Source organism: Oncorhynchus mykiss, chromosome 5 (assembly GCF_057628025.1).
Source record: "Oncorhynchus mykiss isolate SJ-2025 chromosome 5, ASM5762802v1, whole genome shotgun sequence".
NCBI lineage: Eukaryota > Metazoa > Chordata > Actinopteri > Salmoniformes > Salmonidae > Oncorhynchus > Oncorhynchus mykiss.
Window position 1 is genome coordinate 26,651,580 of NC_143026.1, and position 25,298 is coordinate 26,676,877.

At 42.0% G+C, this 25,298-nt stretch overlaps 2 protein-coding genes across 2 annotated transcripts in view; both read left to right on the top strand.

Annotated features, from left to right (window-relative positions):
* The window catches only part of LOC110523505 (ER degradation-enhancing alpha-mannosidase-like protein 3), a 22,797-nt gene extending 15,265 nt beyond the window's left edge, over positions 1 to 7,532 (top strand). Inside the window, exons 19-20 of the mRNA XM_021602255.3 lie at positions 4,578 to 4,763; positions 5,196 to 7,532. Of these exons, the coding sequence (XP_021457930.3) occupies positions 4,578 to 4,763; positions 5,196 to 5,518 (509 nt within the window). The 3' untranslated portion in view covers positions 5,519 to 7,532. The remainder of the gene's footprint in view (positions 1 to 4,577; positions 4,764 to 5,195) is intronic.
* A 3,653-nt stretch (positions 7,533 to 11,185) lies between these two features.
* LOC110523508 (neural proliferation differentiation and control protein 1) overlaps positions 11,186 to 25,298 on the top strand; it is a 40,183-nt gene continuing 26,070 nt past the window's right edge. Inside the window, exon 1 of the mRNA XM_021602260.3 lies at positions 11,186 to 11,740. Coding sequence (XP_021457935.1) covers positions 11,641 to 11,740 — 100 coding nt within the window. The 5' untranslated portion in view covers positions 11,186 to 11,640. The remainder of the gene's footprint in view (positions 11,741 to 25,298) is intronic.

A 25,298-nucleotide genomic window follows, 5' to 3' on the forward strand; every position in this document is an offset into this window, starting at 1 on the left:
TGTCTACTGTAACTACTTACAATCACTCACTTTTTTGTGTGAGTTTACAGTAGTTCTGTGTTTACCCTTCTAAGTTAGTCCCCTAACAGGCTTTGATTGATATGCCATTCCTTTTTTCATTCATGTCACTCACAAGCCTTCCCTCAGGGATGCAAACTAGTCACCTTTCGTTTTGAATCCAAAATAGGTGACCTACGTGTAGATCTGATGACAAAAGTTTTGGAGAGGGGGGGTTGGATCACTACTGACTGTAAGCGAACGAGAGATGCGCGTTTGGAGCAATACTAGTGGCCGTAGGCTCAGCCAATCGTTCACATAACGACAGAATGCAGCGCACCATGACTGTAGAAAGAGGAGACAGCCAATTGACTAGTTACAGCATCAGTGGTGGTCAAGTGAAAAACATTTGGAAAGTTTGAGGTGAGGGAGAACGTGTGGTGGAACAAGTATTAGCATTGTTAAGTATCTTGCTAGCTGGATCGAAGTCTCCGTTAGCCAGAGTAATGTTGAGCGACATTAGCCAATTCAACTGATCAAATAATTTAGTTTATCGTGTGACAGCCAACGTTACAACATCAGATTAGCTATCATTATTAACCTAACCAATTCGCTCTAGTATTAACTGGTATACGGCTCTTTGTCGTTCCTCAAGTTATAACGCGTTAGTTGCTTACTGGACCCTGGCAATCTGTGTGAAACTAGTTAACTAGCTAACGAACTAACCATGATCTGTTAACTATTTTTTCCCTCTACAGTATGTGGTTGTTTTTCAAAATGTGAATGGCTCCTCTTTTCAGTTCGCTGCAGCTAGCGACTGGAACGAGCTGCAAAAAACTCAAACTGAACAGTTTTATCTCCATCTCTTCATTCAAAGACTCAATCATTGACACTTACTGACAGTTGTGGCTGCTTTGTGTGATGTATTGTTGTCCCTACCTTCTTGACCTTTGTGCTGTTGACTGTGCCCAATAATGTTTGTATCAAATCACATATATTTATAAAGCCCTTCTTACATCAGCGGATGTAAAATCATTTAAGGATCAATACATTTCTATATTTCTTCCCCAATATCTGCATGAACCATCAGGCCAAGTGTTTTTGGTTGACGCTGCTGGACAGAAAGAGAAGGAGGAATCGGAAAACGCTGCATTCAAATTCAGGTCTTAGTTATTCCAACCGCACCAATGTGTGCACTGTGCCCGGCCTGCCACAGGAGTCGCTAGTGCGCGATGAGACAAGGATATCCCTACCGGCCAAACCCTCCCTAACCCGGACGACGCTAGGCCATTTGTGGGTCGCCCCATGGACCTCCTGGTCGCGGCCGACTGCGACAGAACCCAGTCTCTGGTGGCACAGCTAGCACTGCGATGCAGTGCCCTAGACCACTGCGCCACCCGGGAGGCCTGGGGCAATAGTTTTTAATCTAAACCAGCCCTTTTTTACTGGAGTACATTAAGTCCTAACAGGGGATATTTTCTTGACACATAGTAGCAGTTTACCTGATAAGAAGTGAAGATCAAAAAGTAGATTGTTGTAAAGGTGTAAAGGTTCTTCACGTTCACGAAAACGCCGAAAAATATTCCAAATTAGCTCCATAATATCGACAGAAACATGGCAAACGTTGTTTTATAATCAATCCTTAAGGTGTTTTTTCAAATATCTATTCGATAATATATCCACTGGGACAATTGGTTTTTCAGTAGGACCGATTGGAATAATGGCTACCTCTGTATTTTACACGAGAATCACTCTGGGAGCCATCAGGTGACCAGTTGCGCAATGTAGCCGCTTACGGGTATTCTTCAACATAAATGCGTAAAACTACGTCACAATGCTGTAGACACCTTGGGGAATACGGAGAAAAAGTAATCTGGTTGATAGCCCATTCACTGCTCAATAGGGACGCATTGGAACGCAGAGCTTTCAAAACATTAGGCACTTCCGGGATTGGCTTTTTCTCAGGCTTTCGCCTGCAATATCAGTTCTGTTATACTCACAATATTTTTACAGTTTTCGAAACTTTAGAGTGTTTTCTATCCTAAGCTGTCAATTATATGTATATTCTAGCATCTTGTCCTGACAAAATATCCCGTTTACTACGGGAACGTTATTTTTCCAAAAATGAAAATACTGCAACTGCTCTTAAATGCAAGTAAAACTAAATGCATGCTCTTCAACCGATCCCTGCCCTCACCTGCCCGCCTGCCTAGCATCACTACTCTGGACGGTTCTGACTTAGAATATGTGGACAACTACAAATACCTAGGTGTCTGGTTTGCACCCCAGTATCTCTACTTGCACATCTATCACTCCAGTGTTTATTTACGAAATTGTAAATATTTCGCCTCTATGGCCTATTTATTGCCTTTACCTCCCTAATCTTACTTAATTTGCACACACTGTGTATATAGACTTTTCTATTGTGTTATTGACTGTACATTTGTTTATTCCATGTGTAACTCTGTGTTGTTGTTTGTCACACTGCTTTGCTTTATCTTGGCCAGGTCGCAGTTGTAAATGACAACTTGTTCTCAACTGGCCTACCTGGTTAAATAAAGGTGAAATAAAAAATAAAATAAATTTTAAAAATACTGTATGTGGGAATGTCCATCCTACATGTAGTGTTGGTACATGGAATATTCCTCAACTGCATAGATCATAAATTGTTATTGCAAATAGAAGTATTATGTTCAACAACTGACATTTTCAGATATTATTTTGACAAACACACTTTGGTGCTTACAATTCATTCTCCATTGTCATAGATTTGGTGGGCACTGTCATCTGTGATCTTTGTGATATGACTTTCTTTCAGCACGTACTGATGAAACTGTCACTTAATTGTTTTTTCCTTAGTCTACACACGCTCTACATTTATTCACTCTGCGATAGGGTTGGATCCTATATGCTACTTTTATTATTGTCCTGTAAATGGTTCAGTGCCTATAATTTAGGCTATGTGTAGAATGGGGCATAAAGGAAATTAACTCTACTACTAGATTATAGTGGTTGATATTAATGACGAAAGGAGATACCTGTCTCTCTCCTATTGTGTACTGCAGTTAAATACTGTGGGAAAAATAAAAAATGGGAAAATAAGTACTTAGAACTACCAATTATTATAGATAAATATTAAAGAAAAGGGTACACACAACACTGGACTGAACCCCCTAATTGTCAAACTAATATTAATTTACAACAATATAGAAGAGGCATAACTAGAGGTTATGCAATATGGGTGTATATCCACTGCACGCTAATTAGGTGTGTAATTGACATGACCAAGGAGCTATTGAAATTTAAAACTATGAAAAATGTACATTACACCGTGTGATTTTACAGTACACAAACAAGAGTGTACTATAGAAGGGTACATTCTGCACCATGTTTGAAGTCACTAGGTCACATGACCAAGGAGCTATTGAAATTTTACATTTTGAAAAATTAATGTAAAATCTTGTGAGATGAAAATGGACAAACAAAAAGGTGTGCAATATAGAAGGGTAGTCAGTGGACATTCTGAACCTTGTTTGAAGTCATTAGGTCACATGAAATTAGAGTTTGTGCTTTGTTTACGCTCCCTAACTAATTCAACTAGGAATACAAAATGCTGCTCACATTTCCATATGTTTATTAGCTTTGGAAAGTGAATTAATGTCCAAATCGTGAAAATAAGACCTGTGCAATATTGTGTTCCAACATAATGACACTTATTTGGAGTCTGTGGCTCAAGTGGTTTGAAAGCTATTAAGGTTTGAAAGCGCGAATATCCGTTGAATATCCAACTTGAAACTGTCTTTACCTCGGTGCTACCATGTTGTTGCTACCATGCTGTGTTGCTGCCTTGGTATGTTGTTACCTTAGATCTCTCTTTATGTAGTGTTGTGTTGTCTCTCTTGTTGTGATGTGTGTTTCGTCCTATATTTATATAGTATTTATTTATAGATAGATATTTTTTTATCCCAGTCCCAGCAGGATGCCTATTGGTAGACCGTCATTGTAAATAAGAATTTGTTCTTAACTGACTTGCCTAGTTAAATAAATAAAAAGGAACACAACACTTTCCCTCTTTCTCAATACAGTGGATAAAAGGGGTATGCCAGGTGTACTCTCTGCCTGAAAGAGATCCATTATGCCAACGGGTATCATGCTCTGCTGGCACATTGTAGAACAGATGTCCACTGGCAGAAAGTGTACAATGTAATAATGTACTGTGTAGCCCAAAGATATTGTTCAATGTTGTGTTGAACTTGACAGTATGTATGAGTGAGGGTGATTGTCATTTTTTTTACTCATTGAACGTTATTTTTGCACACATGTAGCCTTGTGGCCACTCTAATAGAGCAAAAATAGAATGCCTGTTTGTTTAATTCTATTTCTACTTACAGATGTCTTTTCCCCAAGTGCAATATTTATGTGTGTGGTCACAAGCATTCTATTATAAATGCTGTCATGGCTAACTGCAATATTAGTGGGGGGTTTTCTCAAGAATTGAGTGTAGTAAAGTCTAGGCAACAATTAACATTGGATTGCATCGATACAAAACTCAATTTCCCATGTTTCACCGTCCCTCCTAGACCACCGGGAAGGGAGTAACAGTGCAGAGACGCCCCTGTTCCAGATGGTGGGAGATGGAGGGCCCACGGCTGACATCACCATCCCTCTGGTTTTCCTGTTCAGCCAGGAGGGGGCGCTGCTCACCTCTGCTCTGGAGGATCACAGCAACGTAGATGTACTGATGCTGCCCAAGGAGAGACAGCTAGGTAAGAGAGGGGGCCTGTGGTCTAGCGGTCAGTCAAATATAATGCTCCCCACCGAAGACCAGGGTTCAATTACCGCATCTATGCTTCCTGCTGTTCTCCAATTTGCTTGTCTCCTCATCTGTCGCCAACAGTCTAAATAAAGAGTAAAGTGTAATAAATAAAATGTAAAAAGTGGCGGCCTGGATATGGGGGTTCATTATGAGGATGAAGGGTTCTAAATTTAGCAAAGGTCAAACAGCCCAAAAACCTCACTCATGTTTCATTCTGAACTTTAGTATTGTTTTTTGGGGTTCAATGACAAAAACACTTCTGTAACTTAAATGCTACATGTTTGATGTGTAACAGATTACATGTTTTCCACTTACACTGTCTTCTTTGCTCCCTCTGTCCTCATCTTTCTCTTTCTTGTTCTCTCTCTGATCACTACTCCAGACAAAGCAGATAAGCCCCTGGGGAAGATGAACATCAAGTTCCGCCTGGCAGAAGAGGGGGAGCTAGAGGAGGGGGAGGCCAGAGGCCCCACCCTGAAGTTTGTCCTGGAGAAGGGAGAGGTGGTGTTGGAGGAAGAGGAGTACAGACAGCAAGGAGACAGCTGCTTAACACCTGGAGGCGATGTGCTGTGTTCTTATGGACAGACTGCTGCCTCGCCCCCCTCCCACAGCCCCAACGACCCCAATACAGACCCCGGATCTCAGGACAGTCGGGTTCCTCAACCGCCTCCCACTGACCACAAGCCCTGGGCTCCCCAGCACTGATCCCTGGTCAGTGTCTACAGGCATGTTGCTGTGCCAAGAGAGAGCCCTCACTGCCTTGCCGCAGGCTCGGGACTGGACTGAATTGATCGTTTTAACCAAGAGGGGAGCTTAGTATGACAGTCAATCCCACTGACTCACTCACTCTCCCTTCTCTTATAGTTAATCGTTATTGGGACTGCAGTATGTATTCATGTATAGGAAGGGATGGGCATTGGGCAGGGGTAGTGCTACACAAACAGCTTGTTAGTCTTACCTTGCTACTGTAGCCTCATCCCCAGTTGTATTGTGGTGATGACATAGATTTAGTCAGATGCTTGTAAGAGAATTCATGATGTGCACATTTCAGAGAAATAGCTGAGGTAAGCAGAGGAGGGGATATTAGGCTGATATAGGGCACCTTTGTCTGAAGCCTTGTGTTTGAGTCTCTGTACTGTAGGCTAGAATGTGTTGAGCTACTGCAATGATGAGGGGATTTCTTTATTGTCCCCTGTACCAAGATGCTGTCCTGTCAATACAATGATGTGTGTTAATTTCCACATTGTGGCAAGTAGTGCTGTTTGAAGGGATGCGTTATCTCTCACAAGAATAACAAACTATAATGATTTTCGATAAGGGGCCAATTTCGGTGAACTGATGACTTCAGTCTTATTTATTTTGTACTGGTAAATCAGGGAATTTTAAGAGTGAAAAATACTTGAATGTGTGTGATCGTTACTACACTACCGAATCAAGACCTTGTATCGACCTTAGTCTTGCATATTCCATTTTTCAAATGTCAATTGGTTATTATTAAAGGTAGACTCGGCGATACACGAAGTAAACATCATATCTGGCCGATATCCGTAACAACTAAGACCGTTTAAGTGCCAAACTAAACTTCTCTGCTGTTTTGGACCCGTAGCTACCATGTTGTAGCAGTGTGAAGCACACCAGCGCATGATATGCAGATACTGTGTGAGAAGAAGGTCTTGCATTGCAGTTAACTCAATATCTGCGAAGCTGCTCGTTGCAACTTTAAAACGCTGAGTCTACCTTTAAGTTCACACCAATGCCTCTTCTAGGTCTTTATCGGATGGTTTTAGCTCTAGGTTTGTACTCTTCCTGTCTTCACTGCCACCAGAGTCTTATAATGCCATGCACTTTGGTACTGTGCATCTTCCTACTAGAGCTATTGTCATGGTGGGGGCACACCCAGGGACTGCTCCTCAAACAGCTCACAGCACACTAAACAGTGTATGTCTGTTTTGTCTGTTTGGTGTCTCATTGCAAACAGCCTTTGTATGAATGTCTGTGTGGACCGTTTAAAAACATCAGACTGTTCCATTGTTTTCTTTTTCTCTTTCCATTCATCTTTATTTTTGCAGTGTGAGATTACCTAGGCATGAATGTGTCTGTGTGTACCATACAGCCATAACAGCCATAACGTTTATATTTGTATGGTCAAATGCAGTCACTCACATCTGCGTATTTTATCATTCATTCCTGAGTCTCAATTTTATCTGCCAGATGTTGAATAATTTTTGCATGGGTTTCATGTGTAATATATAATTTTAAGGTGTAAAAGTGGGTTATATTCCAAGGATCCCTGTGTGAACATGGGAATGGTTTGTAAAGAAAAACAGTGTTTTGTCATGAGTGTATTCCAAACAGTTAACAGTGTAGTAGACCGGTCATTGTTGCTGCTCACATTTTAAATCTTATTCCAACATTGCCATCTATATACATGTGTATTCAAGGCAAAGTCTACCTGTATACATCTATGGCATCTATGACCATTACTCTCCACTCAGAGAGGAAAGCGCCATGAGACATTAAACATAAGTTGACTTTTTATATTTATTCTGGAAATATTATTTGCCTTTTGGAAATGTTGATAGGAATAGCTGAAGCTCCTAAAAGTGCCAAAGTGATTAATGCTGGTAACATGGTATCAGATTCTAATGTACTTTGTATTTTGTGAAGATTCTTTGAGAGCTGAAGCAACTTGATCTTGTCAATAAATTAAGAATCATGATCTCAGTTTTTCATTTAAGTTCAGTAGCCTACTTGTTTTACTGCTTTATTGTGAGGTTTGGAGACTGATAAAATCCTTTTCTTTCAGGGGAGAGTGGATGGGTGGGCATATAATGCGAACGTCTATCAACCCAAAGGCTGAGTGTTCAAATCTCATGGACAACTTCAGCGTTTTAGAAAGTTAGGAACATCTCAAATACATAACTTTTTTGCTGCTTTGCAACTACTTAGCATGTTAGCTAACATTAACCCTACCTTATCCTCTAACTCATAGCCTAGCTAACGTTAGCCACAAAAAAATGCTATTTGTAAAGTATCATACAAAATGGATGATGGATATCCACAAATTAATATACTATACGAAACGTAACATATACTAAATGGATAGTCCTGGATTTAGTTTTACTATGTTATGTTTACCCCTGGGTCCAGGTTATGTAAACTGCTACTCCTATTATTACTCTGGTGATAGTTTTAGTAATACATCTGTATTGCAGCTTATGCTTCCTACAATGGTCAGCAGGCTGCGCCCTCTCTCACAATCACAGATGTCCTCCCAGACCCACGCGTTCTCCTTGCCCAGTCTGGGCCACTCCAAACTAGAGGTCGACCGAGTAATCGGAATGGCCGATAAATCGGGGCGATTTCAAGTTTTCATAAGAATCGGAAATCGGTATATAAAGGCCTAGTTAAATAAAGGTAACATTTTTTTTTAAATGGCCTTATACTGCTTGTTGAGTGCGGTCTTAGTGCCAGCATCGGTTTGTGGTGGTAAATAGACAGCTGCGAGTAATATAGATGAGAACTCTCTTGGTAGGTAATGTAGTCTACAGCTTATCATAAGGAATTCTACCTCAGGTGAGCAACATCTCGAGACGTCTTTTATATTAGACATTGCACACCAGCAGTTATTATCAAATAGACACCCCTTACCAGACATAGTTACTCTGTCCTGCCGAAGCACGGAGAAGCCAGCCAGCACTATATTATCCATGTCTTCGTTCAGCAAAGTCTCGGTGAAACAAGATATTACCATTTTAATGTCCCGTTGTCCTATCAATCTTAATCGTAGATCGTCCAGTTTGTTTTCCAATGATTGCACGTCGGGCCAGTCTGAGCGTTCCCGTCACTCCCAGAGGAACCCTACTAAGATGAAAGCACAGAAACAGCAGAACAGTCCTCCAAGCCATGAAGTAGGCCAGTAGTCACTCTATGTTATAGAAAAAAGGGTTCGAAAAGAGTTCTACGGCTGTCCTATAAGATAGAACTATTTGGGGTACCATGTAGAACCCTCTGTGGAAAGGGTTCTACCTGGAACCAAAAGGAGTTATTCCAAGGGTTCTCCTTTTTTTCTAAGAGTGTATGGAGCAGTTTCCCAGAGACAGGTAAAACATAGCCCCGGACTAAAAAGTAAGTTCAGTGGAGATTCTCCATTGAAAATGATTTTAGTCGAGGACGGGGCATAATCTGTGTCCGGGAATCTGCCCCTGTATCAGAAAAGTGTTCTGAGATAAGAGGGGTAACGCTTTGGAGGTCATATGTAGCCATGTGATAGGGGTTATTGTAGTGTTTTGGTAATGGTTCTCACACCCTATGATCCATACAGCTACAAAAACTAGAGAACAGTGCTTTGCGAAAGTATTCGGCCCCCTTGAACTTTGCCACCTTTTGCTGCGATTACAGCTGTAAGTTGCTTGGGGTATGTCTCTATCAGTTTTGCACATCGAGAGACTGAAATGTTTTCCCATTCCTCCTTGCAAAACAGCTCGAGCTTAGTGAGGTTGGATGGAGAGCATTTGTGAACATCAGTTTTCAGTTCTTTCCACAGATTCTCGATTGGATTCAGGTCTGGACTTTGACTTGGCCATTCTAACACCTGGATATGTTCATTTTTGAACCATTCCATTGTAGATTTTGCTTTATGTTTTGGATCATTGTCTTGTTGGAAGACAAATCCCCGTCCCAGTCTCAGGTCTTTTGCAGACTCCATCAGGTTTTCTTCCAGAATGGTCCTGTATTTGGCTCCATCCATCTTCCCATCAATTTTAACCATCTTCCCTGTCCCTGCTGAAGAAAAGCAGGCCCAAACCATGATGCTGCCACCACCATGTTTGACAGTGGGGATGGTGTGTTCAGGGTGATGAGCTGTGTTGCTTTTACGCCAAACATAACGTTTTGCATTGTTGCCAAAAAGTTCAATTTTGGTTTCATCTGACCAGAGCACCTTCTTCCACATGTTTGGTGTGTCTCCCAGGTGGCTTGTGGCAAACTTTAAACGACACTTTTTATGGATATCTTTAAGAAATGGCTTTCTTCTTGCCACTCTTCCATAAAGGCCAGATTTGTGCAATATGCGACTGATTCTTGTCCTATGGACAGAGTCTCCCACCTCAGCTGTAGATCTCTGCAGTTCATCCAGAGTGATCATGGGCCTCTTGGCTGCATCTCTGATCAGTCTTCTCCTTGTATGAGCTGAAAGTTTAGAGGGACGACCAGGTCTTGGTAGATTTGCAGTGGTCTGATACTCCTTCCATTTCAATATTATCGCTTGCACAGTGCTCCTTGGGATGTTTAAAGCTTGGGAAATCTTTTTGTATCCAAATCCGGCTTTAAACTTCTTCACAACAGTATCTCGGACCTGCCTGGTGTGTTCCTTGTTCTTCATGATGCTCTCTGCGCTTTTAACGGACCTCTGAGACTATCACAGTGCAGGTGCATTTATACGGAGACTTGATTACACACAGGTGGATTGTATTTATCATCATTAGTCATTTAGGTCAACATTGGATCATTCAGAGATCCTCACTGAACTTCTGGAGAGAGTTTGCTGCACTGAAAGTAAAGGGGCTGAATAATTTTGCACGCCCAAAGTTTTTGATTTGTTAAAAAAGTTTGAAATATCCAATAAATGTCGTTCCACTTCATGATTGTGTCCCACTTGTTGTTGATTCTTCACAAAAAAATACAGTTTTATATCTTTATGTTTTGAAGCCTGAAATGTGGCAAAAGGTCGCAAAGTTCAAGGGGGCCGAATACTTTCGCAAGGCACTATTGCTGGCTGAAGTAAAACTATTCCCATTGGCTGCCATCAGATAGAAGGCCTGAAGCCTTTCAGCTGTATCAGCCCTGACAGTGGAACTCTAGATGTGCAGTGCTCCAACTGGGACCCTTATGAGACAGATGTCACCTTCCTCACCGGTGTTGACACTAACATTCACCCGATGCTGTACTCACTTTCTGGTATTTTGGGCAACACTTTTATAGCACAAAAATAGGCTATTGTTATTAACAATGTTATTTTCTCAGAAAATAGAGAGGTTGGGTTATATTGATATTGTGATAGCACGTTAATTGACTTATTAAATAAAGGGGTAAAACCAGGGTAATAGTGGAAACTCAAAGGAGCTGCTTAGGCCTACACGTTGTCTCTGGCATAAACATGGACTTTACATTGCATATCTTACCAACAAATATGCATCAGGAAGCTTTGTAAATATTTTCCCTCCTAATATCCTCATACTTTGCTGTATATATGGTTCCCAGAGTATATAATTTACAGTGTACAGTGATTTACATTGGTGAAGTGAAACGAAAAGGAAAAAAATAGTTAGCCTACGTTTTTGTGTGACTGGTAGTGGTCAAACCAGAGACAAAGGAATACACCGTCTTTGGTCAGACCACAGGCTACACAAGACACACACCTGGCGTTCGCTTACCTGCCTGCGCTGTCTGTCAAAGTGCCCAAGCCTGTTTTGTAAACGCGTTATGACGCCAACACCAAGATTTGACGTAGCCTACCTCCACGGTTCACCCGTGCCCCTCCATCTAATCTCGCCTCTCTGTGTATGCTGAATTCCCCGCCTCCCCACTTTTCAACGAGCGCACCGCTATTTTTAGCACTGCCACGGATTAATGTAAAGTGGCGCAGAGACCGTGAACCGGACTGTCCATAAGCATTGTATGTAGGACCTCGCTCGGTATCGGTGCATTCGGTGAGTTACTTGTCACGGAAACCACTTGGCACGGATTCGGAAATCGAGTGGGGGGAATGATGACAAACCCCATGTACCCGTTTCTGGCTTTTTTTTCCTAAAGAAGCATTTTCAAGGATGCTGCTTTCGAAGCGGATCGAACGACAACCCCGGCCCTCGCTCCTGCCCGTGGTTCTCCTATGTTTCATTCTCGCCACTGTCAGTGCCAGCATGCCAGGTAAGCATATAGTTTACTTCTAGGACAAATTAAACATATTCTTTTTTTTAAGGCAGATTTATATTTTCTTTTGTCCCGTATAGAATGATGATTAGCCTATGCCCTATTAATGTCTTCACATTTTAAAAACAGCCCGCATCCAATTTAAAAACAACAAACATAACATTAAAAACATGACATTATTTGGTCATTTTATGGAGAAAATTGTCCAAGGGCCACTGAAATGTAAATGTTTATTTCTAATTGTGAGTTGAATCAATGAACTGTGTTTAACGCTCACTGTACTTTACTACTTAGTGCGTGACGGTAACATTTTGCTTCACTAAGAGTTTACATCTGATATGCAACAGGGTGCTGCTGCTCTCTACCAAGACAACAGTCTACTTTTAGTCAGGTTTACTAAGTCTAGATATGTCTCTACGCAAACTAGCAAAAGGGATCGAGAAAAATACATTCTCAAGAATTCCCCACTAATTCCCTAACTCGTAATTTAAATTTCTCAAAGCGTTTCCGCTCTACAGTTTGCCCTAGCAAATGGTGTTCCCGAGTGACGCAGCGGTCTAAGGCACTGCATCTCAGTGCTAGAGGCGTCACTACAGACCCTTGTTCGATTCCAGGCTGTGTCACAAACGGCCGTGTTTGGGAGTTCCATAGTGTGGCGCACTATTGGCCCAGCTTCGTCCAGGTTTGGCCGGCCATCATTGTAAATAAGAGTTTGTTCTTAACTGACTTGCCAAGTTAAATAAGGGTTAAATAAATAAAAAAATGGATGGGTCTATATTATTATTATATTATTTGATGTAATTCATATAACTATGTATACATTTTAAGTAAATCATTGTGTAGTCTTGGCCTATATTGCAGGTTGTAATTGGGGGGAGACACTTAATTTAGTAAATATAATCAAATTAATCAAATGGAATTTAACTGTAATTTCCATGAAAATATTGAACATGTAGGCCTTATTTTACTGACATAAAGACACCTTTTTATAAGAGACAGATGAGGTTGAAAAGGATGAATTGGAGAATGAATATTATCTGAAGATGAGAGGACCTGACTGACTGACTGGTGATGAGAGAGCTATTCACACTGAGGCCCTATGAGCAACACAAAAGCTGGACACTAACACACACAATCTCTTTATCTTGCTGGACTAATCACACACATCCCTCCATTAGCAGTGGCATGCATCCACTCTTTAAATCTTATACACTCATGCAGTTCCACACAATAACTCAAATACACTCATACACTCTTTAGTGTAGTGTAACTCTACTCTGGCATATACAGTATAATCCCAAAATGGTGGGATGTATATCTCTACAATACATGTGCACACAGACCTCCTGTATGTTGGCCTGTACTGCTTGTTGAAGTTTCCGAGTAAGGCTTCAGGCATTCGGACAATGTTTACCATTAGGTGTTGTTATGGATGTATCATCATCCTGATTGACTATAAGCAGGCTGTTGAATTGCTAACATGTTCATGTTATGTAAGCCGAGTACTGTCAAAGAGAATGAAAGCCAGGGATGGAAATGCATCATATAAATCAAACTGTATTTGCATTGGCACCACTTTTGTCTTCTGATGGCTTCTCCACTGTAAAAATGCCGGCTGTCTTATTCAACTGGCTTCTGTTGATGAACAACACCACATAAAAAGCATATTCTCTCTCAGGCCCTACTTTTAGCTGATTCTCCATGTTGTCATCAGTGTTTTATTTTCAAATGTCAGGTTTGTCATTGCAAAGGCAGTGCCTTTGTGTGGTTCTCTGGCAATCTTGTCACTATTCAGTGATCAGTCGCCTGGAGGCTTGCTTGTGTTAGAGGGAGAGATTACAGTTTAACTGTTATTGCTAGTCACAAATAACATGCACGCACGCACGCACACTTTTGTGACCCAGATACTGTCCAGATTTTGCAGCACCTTTGGGGCCAGGCAGAGAGAGCAGATGGAAATAGTTAAGGGTCTGAACTGACACTGTGACAGGCCCACATAGACCACTGACTTGCACTACTGAAGGGGTGTCTCTTTCTCTCTCTCTTTGTTTCTCTCTCTCTAACCATGTTTCCATTGAAGGTTTTATGACAGTAAAGTCATGCTGTATGAAAAATGACCATGACAGGTTTGGTGGAAACATGAAGTGTTGGTACAATTTCAGAAATGTCAACAGACAAGTTGTTCATTCGACATGGTGGGATCTTTTTGTGTCGGTATAATCAGTTATGCAACAATGGCGGTGGGAACTCTTTCATGTTAAAATATTTATATTATAAACCATCATGTTGAAGTGAACTTGGAGTCACGCAGTGATATGCTATACATTGTACTACCACGACGTGGAAAAACATTATGCATTTATAGGTAGATGAAATAAGTTATGATGAACTTCATGGCGGTTAAGTGCTGGATGGTGATGAGCTTAATGCAAATGTTCTATAACTATTGAGGGTTTTATATGAATGCTGGTGACATGATGATCGACGCTTGGCTGGCAATTATCAAATAAAAATGATATTGCTCTTATTTATAATTCATCATATAACCTACCCTGTCCACTTTGTCAGCAAACTGTTGTCTAGAGAACATGTGCCGAAACCAGATAGGGAAAGTTTGCTTTTAATTCGGTACATGGAAACTTTAATGAGAATTTAGCTTTTTTTTACAACCAAATCTTTTTTTTTAAGTATGTAAATGAAATGTTATAGAAGTGTCCAGACACATTTTCTTTACGATTTTACTTGTTTTTGAGAAACTGACCACAACCAGGCTTGGATAACACTGGAGGCCCCTTTGGTCTCCACACAGTTGGGTAAAGTTGCTTTTAGTTTTTTGTGCCCGTTATGTGGAACAACTTCCAGAGCTCTCTGATATGAGATGTTCTGGTCCCCCTTGATCAGTTCAGAGTAATGATTGGATACCTCCTATGTTGATAAATTCATTTTTCTTAATATGTTTGGTAATTTTGTATATTGTATGTTGTCCATTTCTAAAAGGACGTATTTGGGGTAAGTTTCTCAAAAACAAGTGAAATTGCAAAAAAAAAATGTCTAACACTCCATTTACATAAAAAATGAGATTTGGTTGAAGAAAACCAAAATTCTCCTTTAAGGCTGTGAGATTGACCATTCTGTTCAATTTTTAACAGTGAGGCGGAAACAGCAGGTCTTTACTGTTCTTGCCCCAAGTGAGGCTTTTATTAGCAAAAGTGAAGATAGCCAGGGAACTCTACAAATATTTACATAAGAAAATAACAAACTGGATGTTGCAACAGGAATACAAACTCAACCTAATAGAGCGCTTCAAACAAAACCCAGGCCCCAAATGTACTGTAACCCAGCAGCATGCCAACCAGTTCCCTGTCCAATCCCAAACAATGAAAATGACAGGGTTTAGATACACATGCATTGTGGGTATCAGCCAATAGGATGAACCGTATCACATCATGATCAATTAACATTAACAATGCAGGAAATTCAATAGAACATGTTAATAAGTTCATAAACATGTTTTCATGCCAGCACACATGCCAATAAAGCTGCTCCACTTGCTTTAAGCATAAATACAACCTGGGATATAAACATGTACATCCCCCGGGGTAAGCTTTACATGTACCATTCATTAACTGTGCTCGACCGAGCACCGTTTGGCCGTCAATTCTCAGACCAGGAAATAACCGGAACTCTCTTCAATAAACGAGGATAACAAGTTAAGAATCTACATTTAAGCTTAACGCTCATGATTTCATCTTCAAACATGATTACATCACAGTTGTACTTCCGAGTCATAAATACATGAGCATTAAGTTATATAGTGGGCGATGCACAACTATGGGTTTTGCGCGCACAAACCCATTGACGGCATGCGACCACCAACTCTCACACAAGTCTCCTCTCAATTGCAGGCGATCAACAATCAAGACGTCGAAATACATCCCTAATCCCACATTATATTCAATAAATACATGTGCCTCTCATAAACAGTTTCATAAACATTGTCTGGTTATTGATAATCAGGCCTAACTTTAGCTTAGGTGACAAGGACATAATCAGTGGTGTAAAGTACTTAAGTAAAAATACTTTCAAGTACTACTTAAGTAGTTTTGTTTGGTATCTGTACTTTACTATTTTTATTTTTGACTACTTTTGTTCCACTACATTCCTAAAGAAAATAATGTACTTTTTACTCCATACATTTTCCCTGACACCTACAAGTACTCATTACATTTTGAATGCTTAGCAGGACAGGAAAATGGTCCAATTCAAATCCAATTTTATTAGTCACATGCGCCAGATACAACCTTACAGTGAAATGTTTACTTACGAGCCCCTAACTGATAGTGCAGTTCAAAAAATATGGATAAGAATAAGAGATAAAAGTAACAAGTAATTAAAGGGAAGCAGTAAAAATAACAATATATACAGGGGGGTGGCGGTTCTGAGTCAATGTGCGGGGCACCGGTTAGTTGAGGTAGTATGTACATGTAGGTAGAGTTCATTAAAGTGACTATGCATAGATGACAACAAAGTGGCAGTGTTGTGGAGAGGGGTGGGGGAGGCGCAATGTGAATAGTTTGGGTAGCCATTTGACTAGATGTTCAGGAGTCTTATGGTTTGGGGGTAGAAGCTGTTTAGAAGCCTCTTGGACCTAGACTTGGTGCTATGGTACTGCTTGCCATGTGGTAGCAGAGAGAACAGTCTATGACTAGGGTGGCTGGAGCCTTTGACAATTTTCATGGACTTCCTCTGACACCGCCTGGTATAGAGGTCCTGGATGGCAGGAAGCTTGGCCCCACTGATGTACTGGGCCGTTCGCACTACCCTCTGTAGTGCTTTGCGGTCGGAGGCCAGGCAGTTGCCATACCAGGCAGTGACGCAACCAGTCAGGATGCTCTCGATGTTGCAGCTGTAGAACCTTTTGAGGATCTGAGGACCCATGCCAAATCTTTTCAGTCTCCTGAGGGGGAATAGGTTTTGTTGTGCCCGCTTCACGCCTGTCATGGTGTGCTTGGATCATGACAGTTTGTTGTTGATGTGGACACCAAGGAACTTGAAGCTCTCAACCTGCTCCACTCTGCAGCCCCGTCAATGAGAATGGAGGCGTGCTCGGTCCTCCTTTTTCCTGTAGTCCACAATCATCTCCTTTGTCTTGATCACGTTGAGGGAGAGGTTGTTGTCCTGGCACCACACGGCCAGGTCTCTGACCACCTCCCTATAGGCTGTTTCATCGTTGTCGGTGATCAGGCCTACCACTGTTGTGTCGTCGGCAAATGTAATGATGGGGTTGGAGTCGTGCCTAGCCGTGCAGTCATGAGTGAACAGGGAGTACATAAGGGGGCTGAGCACGCACACCCCTGAGGGGCCCCTGTGTTGAGGATCAGTGTGGCGGATGTGTAGTACCTACCCTTACTACCTGGTGGAGGCCCGTCAGGAATTCCAGGATCCAGTTGCAGAGGGAGGTGTTTAGTCCCAGGTTCCTTAGCTTATTGATGAGCTTTGAGGGCACTATGGTGTTGAACACTGAGCTGTAGTCAATGAATAGCATTCTCACATGGGTGTTCCTTCTGTCCAGGTGGGAAAGGGCAGTGTGGAGTGCAATAGACTGCATCATCTGTGGATCTGTTGGAGCGGTATGCAAATTGGAGTGGGTCTAGGGTGGGTCTTTCTGGGATGATGGTGTTGATGTGAGCCATGACCAGCCTTTCAAAGCACTTCATGGCTACATACGTGAGTGCTACGGGTCGGTATTTATTTAGGCAGGTAACCTTAGTTTTCTTGGGCACAGGCACTACTGTGGTCTGCTTAAAACATGTTGATATTACAGACTCGGACAGGGAGAGGTTGAAAATGTCAGTGAAGACACTTGCTAGTTGGTCAGTGCATGCTCGCAGTACACATCCTGGTAATTTGTTTGGCCCTGCGGCCTTGTGAATGTTGACCTGTCTAAAGGTCTTACTCACATCGGCTGTGAAGAGCGTGATCACACAAGCATAGAAGTAGTTTACCTCATCTGGTTGGCTCGTGTCACTGGGCAGCTCTTGGCTGTGCTTCCGTATGTAGTCTGTAATAGTTTGCAGGTCCTGCCGCATCCGATGAGCATCAGAGCCGGTGTAGTACGACTCGATCTTAGTCCTGTATTGAAGCTTTGCCTGTTTGATGGTTCGTCGGAGGGCATAGCGGGATTTCTTATGCTTCTCAGTTAGTCACGCTCCTTGAAAGTGGCAGCTTTAGCTCAGTGCGGATGCTGCCTGTAATCCATGGTTTCTGGTTGGGGTATGTATTGTCACTGTGGGGACGACGTCATCGATGCACTTATTGATGAAGCCAACGACAGATGTGGTGTACTCCTCAATGCCATTGGCGGAATTCCGGAACATATTCCAGTCTGTGCTAGCAAAACAGTCCTGTAGCTTAGCATCTGCTTCGTCTGACCACTTTTTTATTGATCTAGTCACTATTTATTGATCTAAGCAGGAATCAGGAGGATAGAATTATGCTCACGTTTGCCAAATGGAGAGCTTTGTATGCATCTCTGTGTGTGGAGTATAGGTGGTCCAGAGTTATTTTCCCTCTGGTTGCACATTTAACATGTTGATAGAAATGAGGTAAAACTGATTTAAGTTTCCCTGCATTAAAGTCCCCAGCTACTAGACATGCTGCCTCTGGGTGAGTGTTTTCTTGTTTGCTTATGGCGGAATACAGCTCATTCACTGCTATCTTGGTGCCAGCCTCTGACTGTGGTGGTATGTAAACAGTTACAAAGAATATAGACACAATCTCTCGGTAGGTAATGTGGTCTGCAGCTTATCATGAGAAACTCTACCTCAGGTGAGCAATGGCTCAAGACTTCCTTAGATATCGTGCACCAGCTGTTGTTTACAAAAATGCATAGACCGCCGACCCTTGTCTTACCAGACGCCGCTGTTCTATCCTGCCGGTACATTGTGTAACCAGCCAGTTGTATGTTGAGATTGTCGTTGTTCAGCCACGACTCTGTGAAGCATAAGATGTTAGTTTTTAATGTCCCGTTGGTAGTTTAATCTTACCAATAACTCATCCATTTTATTGTCCAAAGATAGCATGTTTGCGAGCGGAATTGAGGGGAGTGGGGGTTTATTCGCTCACCTCCTACTCCTCAGAAGGCAGCCCGCCCTCCAGACTCTCTTTCTCCGCCTCCTCTTCACGCAGATCACTGGGGTCGCGGCCTGTTCCTGATGGAGCCCTATATCCTCAGGCTCGTCAGAGTCGTGAAAGAAGAAAAAGGATTCTGCTAGTCCATGGTGTGTAATCACAGTCCTGATGTCTAGAAGTTATTTTCGGTCATAAGAGACGGTAGAGGCAACATTATGTACAAAAATAGTAAAAAACTAAGTTACAAACAACGCAGATAAACTAACAAAATAACACAATCGGTTGTGGGCATGTAAAACGTCTGCTCCGGCACTATTTTAGTTTTTTTTCACTCACTTATGAAGAGAACATCCCTGGTCATCCCTACTGCCTCTGATCTGGAGGACTCACTAAACAGAGAACATCCCTGGTCATCCCTACTGCATCTGATCTGGAGGACTCACTAAACAGAGAACATCCCTGGTCATCCCTACTGCCTCTGATCTGGAGGACTCACTAAACAGAGAACATCCCTGGTCATCCCTACTGCCTCTGATCTGGAGGACTCACTAAACAGAGAACATCCCTGGTCATCCCTACTGCCTCTGATCTGGAGGACTCACTAAACAGAGAACATCCCTGGTCATCCCTACTGCCTCTGATCTGGAGGACTCACTAAACAAATGCTTAGTTCTGAAATTATGTCTGAGGTTTGGTTGGAGTGTGCCCCTGACTATCCGTAAATGTAAAAAACAAGAAAATGGTGATGTCTGGTTTGCTTAATTTAAGCAATTAGAAATTATTTGTCATTTTTCTTTTGTTACTTAAGTACATTTGATCAATTATATTTACTTTTGATACTTAAGTATATTTTAAACCAAATCATTTTAGTTTTACTCTAGTAGTATTTTACTGGGTGACTTTTACTTGAGTCATTTTCTATTAATGTATCTTTACTTTTACTCAAGTATGACAATTATTTACTTTTTCCACCACTGAACATAAGGACAATCGTTACAAAGGTTAAACATTTATTTGATGTGCACTACATCATCACGCACAGCATTTTACCCACAAAAAGTCAGTTTGATTGAAACACACATCTGGTGGGAAAATGCGCATATATATTTTATACGCATGAAAATCTGTTCCCAGTTCGATGGAAACCTAGATAGATACTTATGAGTATTTTTAGAAGAGTACGGACAATGCAATCTTCTCCAGGGGCCCTGCACTGTGGCTGACCCTAGCTTCCAACCCCTTGGGTGTATGTGCGTGTTTCTCAGGAGGTTGGCTTGAAACCAAATAAGACACATTTTGGAAAGGAAAATGGACAATAATGTACTCCTCTTCTTCAGGTCTCTTATCCATGTCTGTTTTTTTTAAGTGTGTCTTGGGGCTTGACCATTTTTATAAGATTCAGTTACAGTGCCTTGCGAAAGTATTCGGCCCCCTTGAACTTTGCGACCTTTTGCCACATTTCAGGCTTCAAACATAAAGATATAAAACTGTATTTTTTTGTGAAGAATCAACAACAAGTGGGACACAATCTTGAAGTGGAACGACATTTATTGTATATTTCAAACTTTTTTAACAAATCAAAAACTGAAAAATTGGGCGTGCAAAATTATTCAGCCCACTTAAGTTAATACTTTGTAGCGCCACCTTTTGCTGCGATTACAGCTGTAAGTCGCTTGGGGTATGTCTCTATCAGTTTTGCACATCGAGAGACTGACATTTTTTCCCATTCCTCCTTGCAAAACAGCTCGAGCTCAGTGAGGTTGGATGGAGAGCATTTGTGAACAGCAGTTTTCAGTTCTTTCCACAGATTCTCGATTGGATTCAGGTCTGGACTTTGACTTGGCCATTCTAACACCTGGATATGTTTATTTTTGAACCATTCCATTGTAGATTTTGCTTTATGTTTTGGATCATTGTCTTGTTGGAAGACAAATCTCCGTCCCAGTCTCAGGTCTTTTGCAGACTCCATCAGGTTTTCTTCCAGAATGGTCCTGTATTTGGCTCCATCCAGCTTCCCATCAATTTTAACCATCTTCCCTGTCCCTGCTGAAGAAAAGCAGGCCCAAACCATGATGCTGCCACCACCATGTTTGACAGTGGGGATGGTGTGTTCAGCTATGTTGCTTTTACGCCAAACATAACGTTTTGTATTGTTGCCAAAAAGTTCAATTTTTGTTTCATCTGACCAGAGCACCTTCTTCCACATGTTTGGTGTGTCTCCCAGGTGGCTTGTGGCAAACTTTAAACCACACTTTTTATGGATATCTTTAAGAAATGGCTTTCTTCTTGCCACTCTTTCATAAAGGCCAGATTTGTGCAATATACGACTGATTGTTGTCCTATGGACAGAGTCTCCCACCTCAGCTGTAGATCTCTGCAGTTCATCCAGAGTGATCATGGGCCTCTTGGCTGCATCTCTGATCAGTCTTCTCCTTGTATGAGCTGAAAGTTTAGAGGGACGGCCAGGTCTTGGTAGATTTGCAGTGGTCTGATACTCCTTCCATTTCAATATTATCGCTTGCACAGTGCTCCTTGGGATGTTTAAAGCTTGGGAAATCTTTTTGTATCCAAATCCGGCTTTAAACTTCTTCACAACAGTATCTCGGACCTGCCTGGTGTGTTCCTTGTTCTTCATGATGCTCTCTGCGCTTTTAACGGACCTCTGAGACTATCACAGTGCAGGTGCATTTATACGGAGACTTGATTACACACAGGTGGATTGTATTTATCATCATTAGTCATTTAGGTCAACATTGGATCATTCAGAGATCCTCACTGAACTTCTGGAGAGAGTTTGCTGCACTGAAAGTAAAGGGGCTGAATAATTTTGAACGCGCAATTTTTCCGTTTTTGATTTGTTAAAAAAGTTTGAAATATCAAATAAATGTCGTTCCACTTCATGATTGTGTCTCACTTGTTGTTGATTCTTCACAAAAAAATACAGTTTTATATCTTTATGTTTGAAGCCTGAAATGTGGCAGAAGGTCGCAAAGTTCAAGGGGGCCGAATACTTTCGCAAGGCACTGTATGTGTACTCCATACAAGGACTATAAGTGGTCACATGCTGTTCTATGCTCTGAGATCAGTTACAGGTTCAGGAGGGGTCAGAAGAATATGTAATTACAGTAAAAAGATGGAATGAGGAACTTGGCAGTGAAATTACTCAAATCCTGGTCTTGAACCCACATGGCAGCTGGCAGCCAACCTTACGCTTAACTTTAGCCAGTTTGCTACAGCAAGGCTGCTGTTTTTGTTTATTTAATCTCAACATCAAATAATTTCTGGGTAACAAGTAAGTACCTTACTGTGATTGCTTGGTGGTCATAAAGAACAAAAATAGCTTCTTAGCAAAGAGCAATTTCTCAAACAATAATGTTCTAGATCTGTCTGGGAGTGGTCTGAGTTAATTACTGTTATTGGCAGCTTTGCGCACTCTTGGTATTCTCTCAACCAGCTTCACCTGGAATGCTTTTCCAACAGTCTTGAAGGAGTTTCCACATACGCTGAGCACTTGTTGGCTGTTGTCCTTCACTCTGCAATCCAACTGAGAGTTTTGGCACTCTTTCTTATTGGTCTATTAACTAATTTACCACCAGGTGATGTCACCAGGCAGGCCAAAACTCAATATCACCAAAACAGGTTGACATTTTAGGTGGTCTTTTCAAACAGCTCTTACACTACATTATCATAATTTTCACAATTTCACAGTATTATTCCAACCTCAATGAGGAGATATATATATATATATATATATATATAACACAATAAAATCTAGTTTTTGACTGCACTGGGCCTTTAAACAATACACTACAAATTTGAATTATCCTGTATTGCAGAAAAGTTTTCCTGCTACATGGTGATAAAATGAAGATCCTACATCTGTATTCTGAAATTGTAAGTGCTTCAATGTGATGTTTCAACTATAAGCCAGAACTCATAGATAATTATTAACCTGGCCAAATGTGAGCTATAAATGTCATACCTTTTCGAGATTAGGTATACTAATGGTAGTACACGTCTATAGATGCAGAGAAAAATTAAAATGGTCTATAGTATACAGTGGAGGGTGTTGCTCTCAGAAAGATTCCTTCGAAAAAAAGGCTTTCAAAATCTCTTAAGTAGCACTCAGAAAGGAGTTAATAATGATCTGTTTTCCTTGATTCCTTTTCATGATTCCAATCCTCCTGAACAGATGTTGTTTGATAGGACTAAGGGGCAAGGAGGAAGAAAGGATGTTTTTTTTCACAACACAATTGGTCTGGCAGGGACTTGTTGCCATGACAACTCTGAAGCCTCAGATGAAACAAGCCAGTTTCTCCCAGCCAGCCCAAGGGAAAACAGTAGTGTAGCTGGCAATGGGATGCCTAATATTGATCCAGAGACATTTAACCAGACTCAACCCACTGCATCTTAATTCAATGCTGTCTATATTGTGCTGTATGATTTCTACTAATTTGAGTGAGTGAGTGAGTTATGCAGGAAATGTAAAACTTGCTGTCTATTTGAGGTTTAAAGGCCCAGTGCAGTAAAAATCTTGATTCCCATGTGTTTTACAGTATATACAGAACCAGTCAAAAGTTTGGACACACCTACTCACTCCAGGCTTTTTCTTAATTTTTACTGTTTTCTACATTGTAGAATAATAGTGAAGACATTAAAACTATGAAATAACACATGGAATCATGTAGAAACCAAAAAAGTGTTAAACAAATCAAAATATATTTTATAATTGAGATTCTTCAAAGTAGCCACCCTTTGCCTTGGCGACAGCTTTGCACACTCTTGGCATTGCACCAGATTTGCCAGTTCTGCACCAGAACTGCACCAGACTTGCCAGTTCTTGCTGTGAGATGTTACCCCACTCTTCCACCAAGACACCTGCAAGTTCCCGGACATGAATGGCCCTAGCCCTCACCCTCCGATCCAACAGGTCCCAGACGTTCTCAATGGGATTGAGATCTGGGCTCTTCGCGGGCCATGGCAGAACACTGACATTCCTGTCTTGCAGGAAATCACGCACAGAACGAGCAGCATTGCTGGTGGCATTGTCATGCTGAAGGGTCATGTCAGGATGAGCCTGCAGGAAGGGTACCACATGAGGGAGGAGGATGTCTTCTCTGTAACGCACAGCATTGAGATTGCCTGCAATGACAACAAGCTCAGTCTGATGATGCTGTGGCACACTGCCCCAGACCGTGATGGACCCTCCACCTCCAAATCAATCCCGCTCCAGAGTACATGCCTCGGTGTAACGCTCATTCCCTCGATGATAAACACGAATCCGACCATCACCCCTGGTGAGACAAAACCGCGACTCGTCAGTGAAGAGCACTTTTTGCCAGTCCTGTCTGGTCCACATTTTGCCAGTCCTGTCTGGTCCAGCAATGGTGAGTTTGTGCCCATAGGCGCCATTGTTGCCGGTGATATCTGGTGAGGACCTGCCTTACAACAGGCCTACAAGCCCTCAGTCCAGCCTCTCTCAGCCTATTGCGGACAGTCTGAGCACTGATGGTGTCATGTACTGTCATGTTGTCTTGTCTCTGTCCTTTCCCTTCACCCTGTCTCCCTCTGCTGGTCGTTGTTAGGTTACCTTTTCTCCCCCTCTTTTCCCCCAGCTGTGCCTTGTCTCCTCCTAACCACCTCGTCACCCCTTTTTCCCACCTGTTCCCTTTTTCCCTCTGATTAGGTCCCTATATCTCTCTCTGTTTCTGCTCCTGTCCTTGTCGGATTCTTGTTTGTTGTGTTTCATGCCTGAGCCAGACTATCGTCATGTTTGCTGTAACCTTGTCCTGTCCTGTCGGAATCTGCCGGTCTATCTGAGCCTACCTATGTTTGGTTATTAAAGAAGCTCTGTTTAAGTTAGTTCGCTTTTGGGTCCTCATTCACTCACCGTAACAGAAGAATCCGACCAAGAATGGACCCAGCGACTTCGGATCCTCTCCACTCAGCCGTCGAGATCCAGGGAGCGATGCTAGGCAGACACGAGCAGGAATTGTCTGCTGCTCGACATGCCGTTGAGACCCTGGCCACCCAAGTCTCCAACCTCACAGAACAGGTTCACCATCTCCGCCTCGATCCACCGGCCACTTCCAGGGCTTTCGAATCTCCGGAGCCCAGAATCAATAACCCGCCGTGTTACTCTGGGGAGCCCACTGAATGCCGCTCGTTCCTCACCCAGTGTGATATTGTGTTTTCTCTCCAGCCCAACACTTACGCCAGGAGCACTGCTCGTGTCGCCTACGTCATATCTCTCCTTACTGGACGGGCTCGTGAGTGGGGCACGGCAATCTGGGAGGCAAGGGCTGAGTGTACTAACCAGTATCAGGACTTTAAGGAGGAGATGATACGGGTTTTTGATCGATCTGTTTTTGGGGAGGAGGCTTCCAGGGCCCTGTCTTCCCTATGTCAAGGCAATCGATCCATA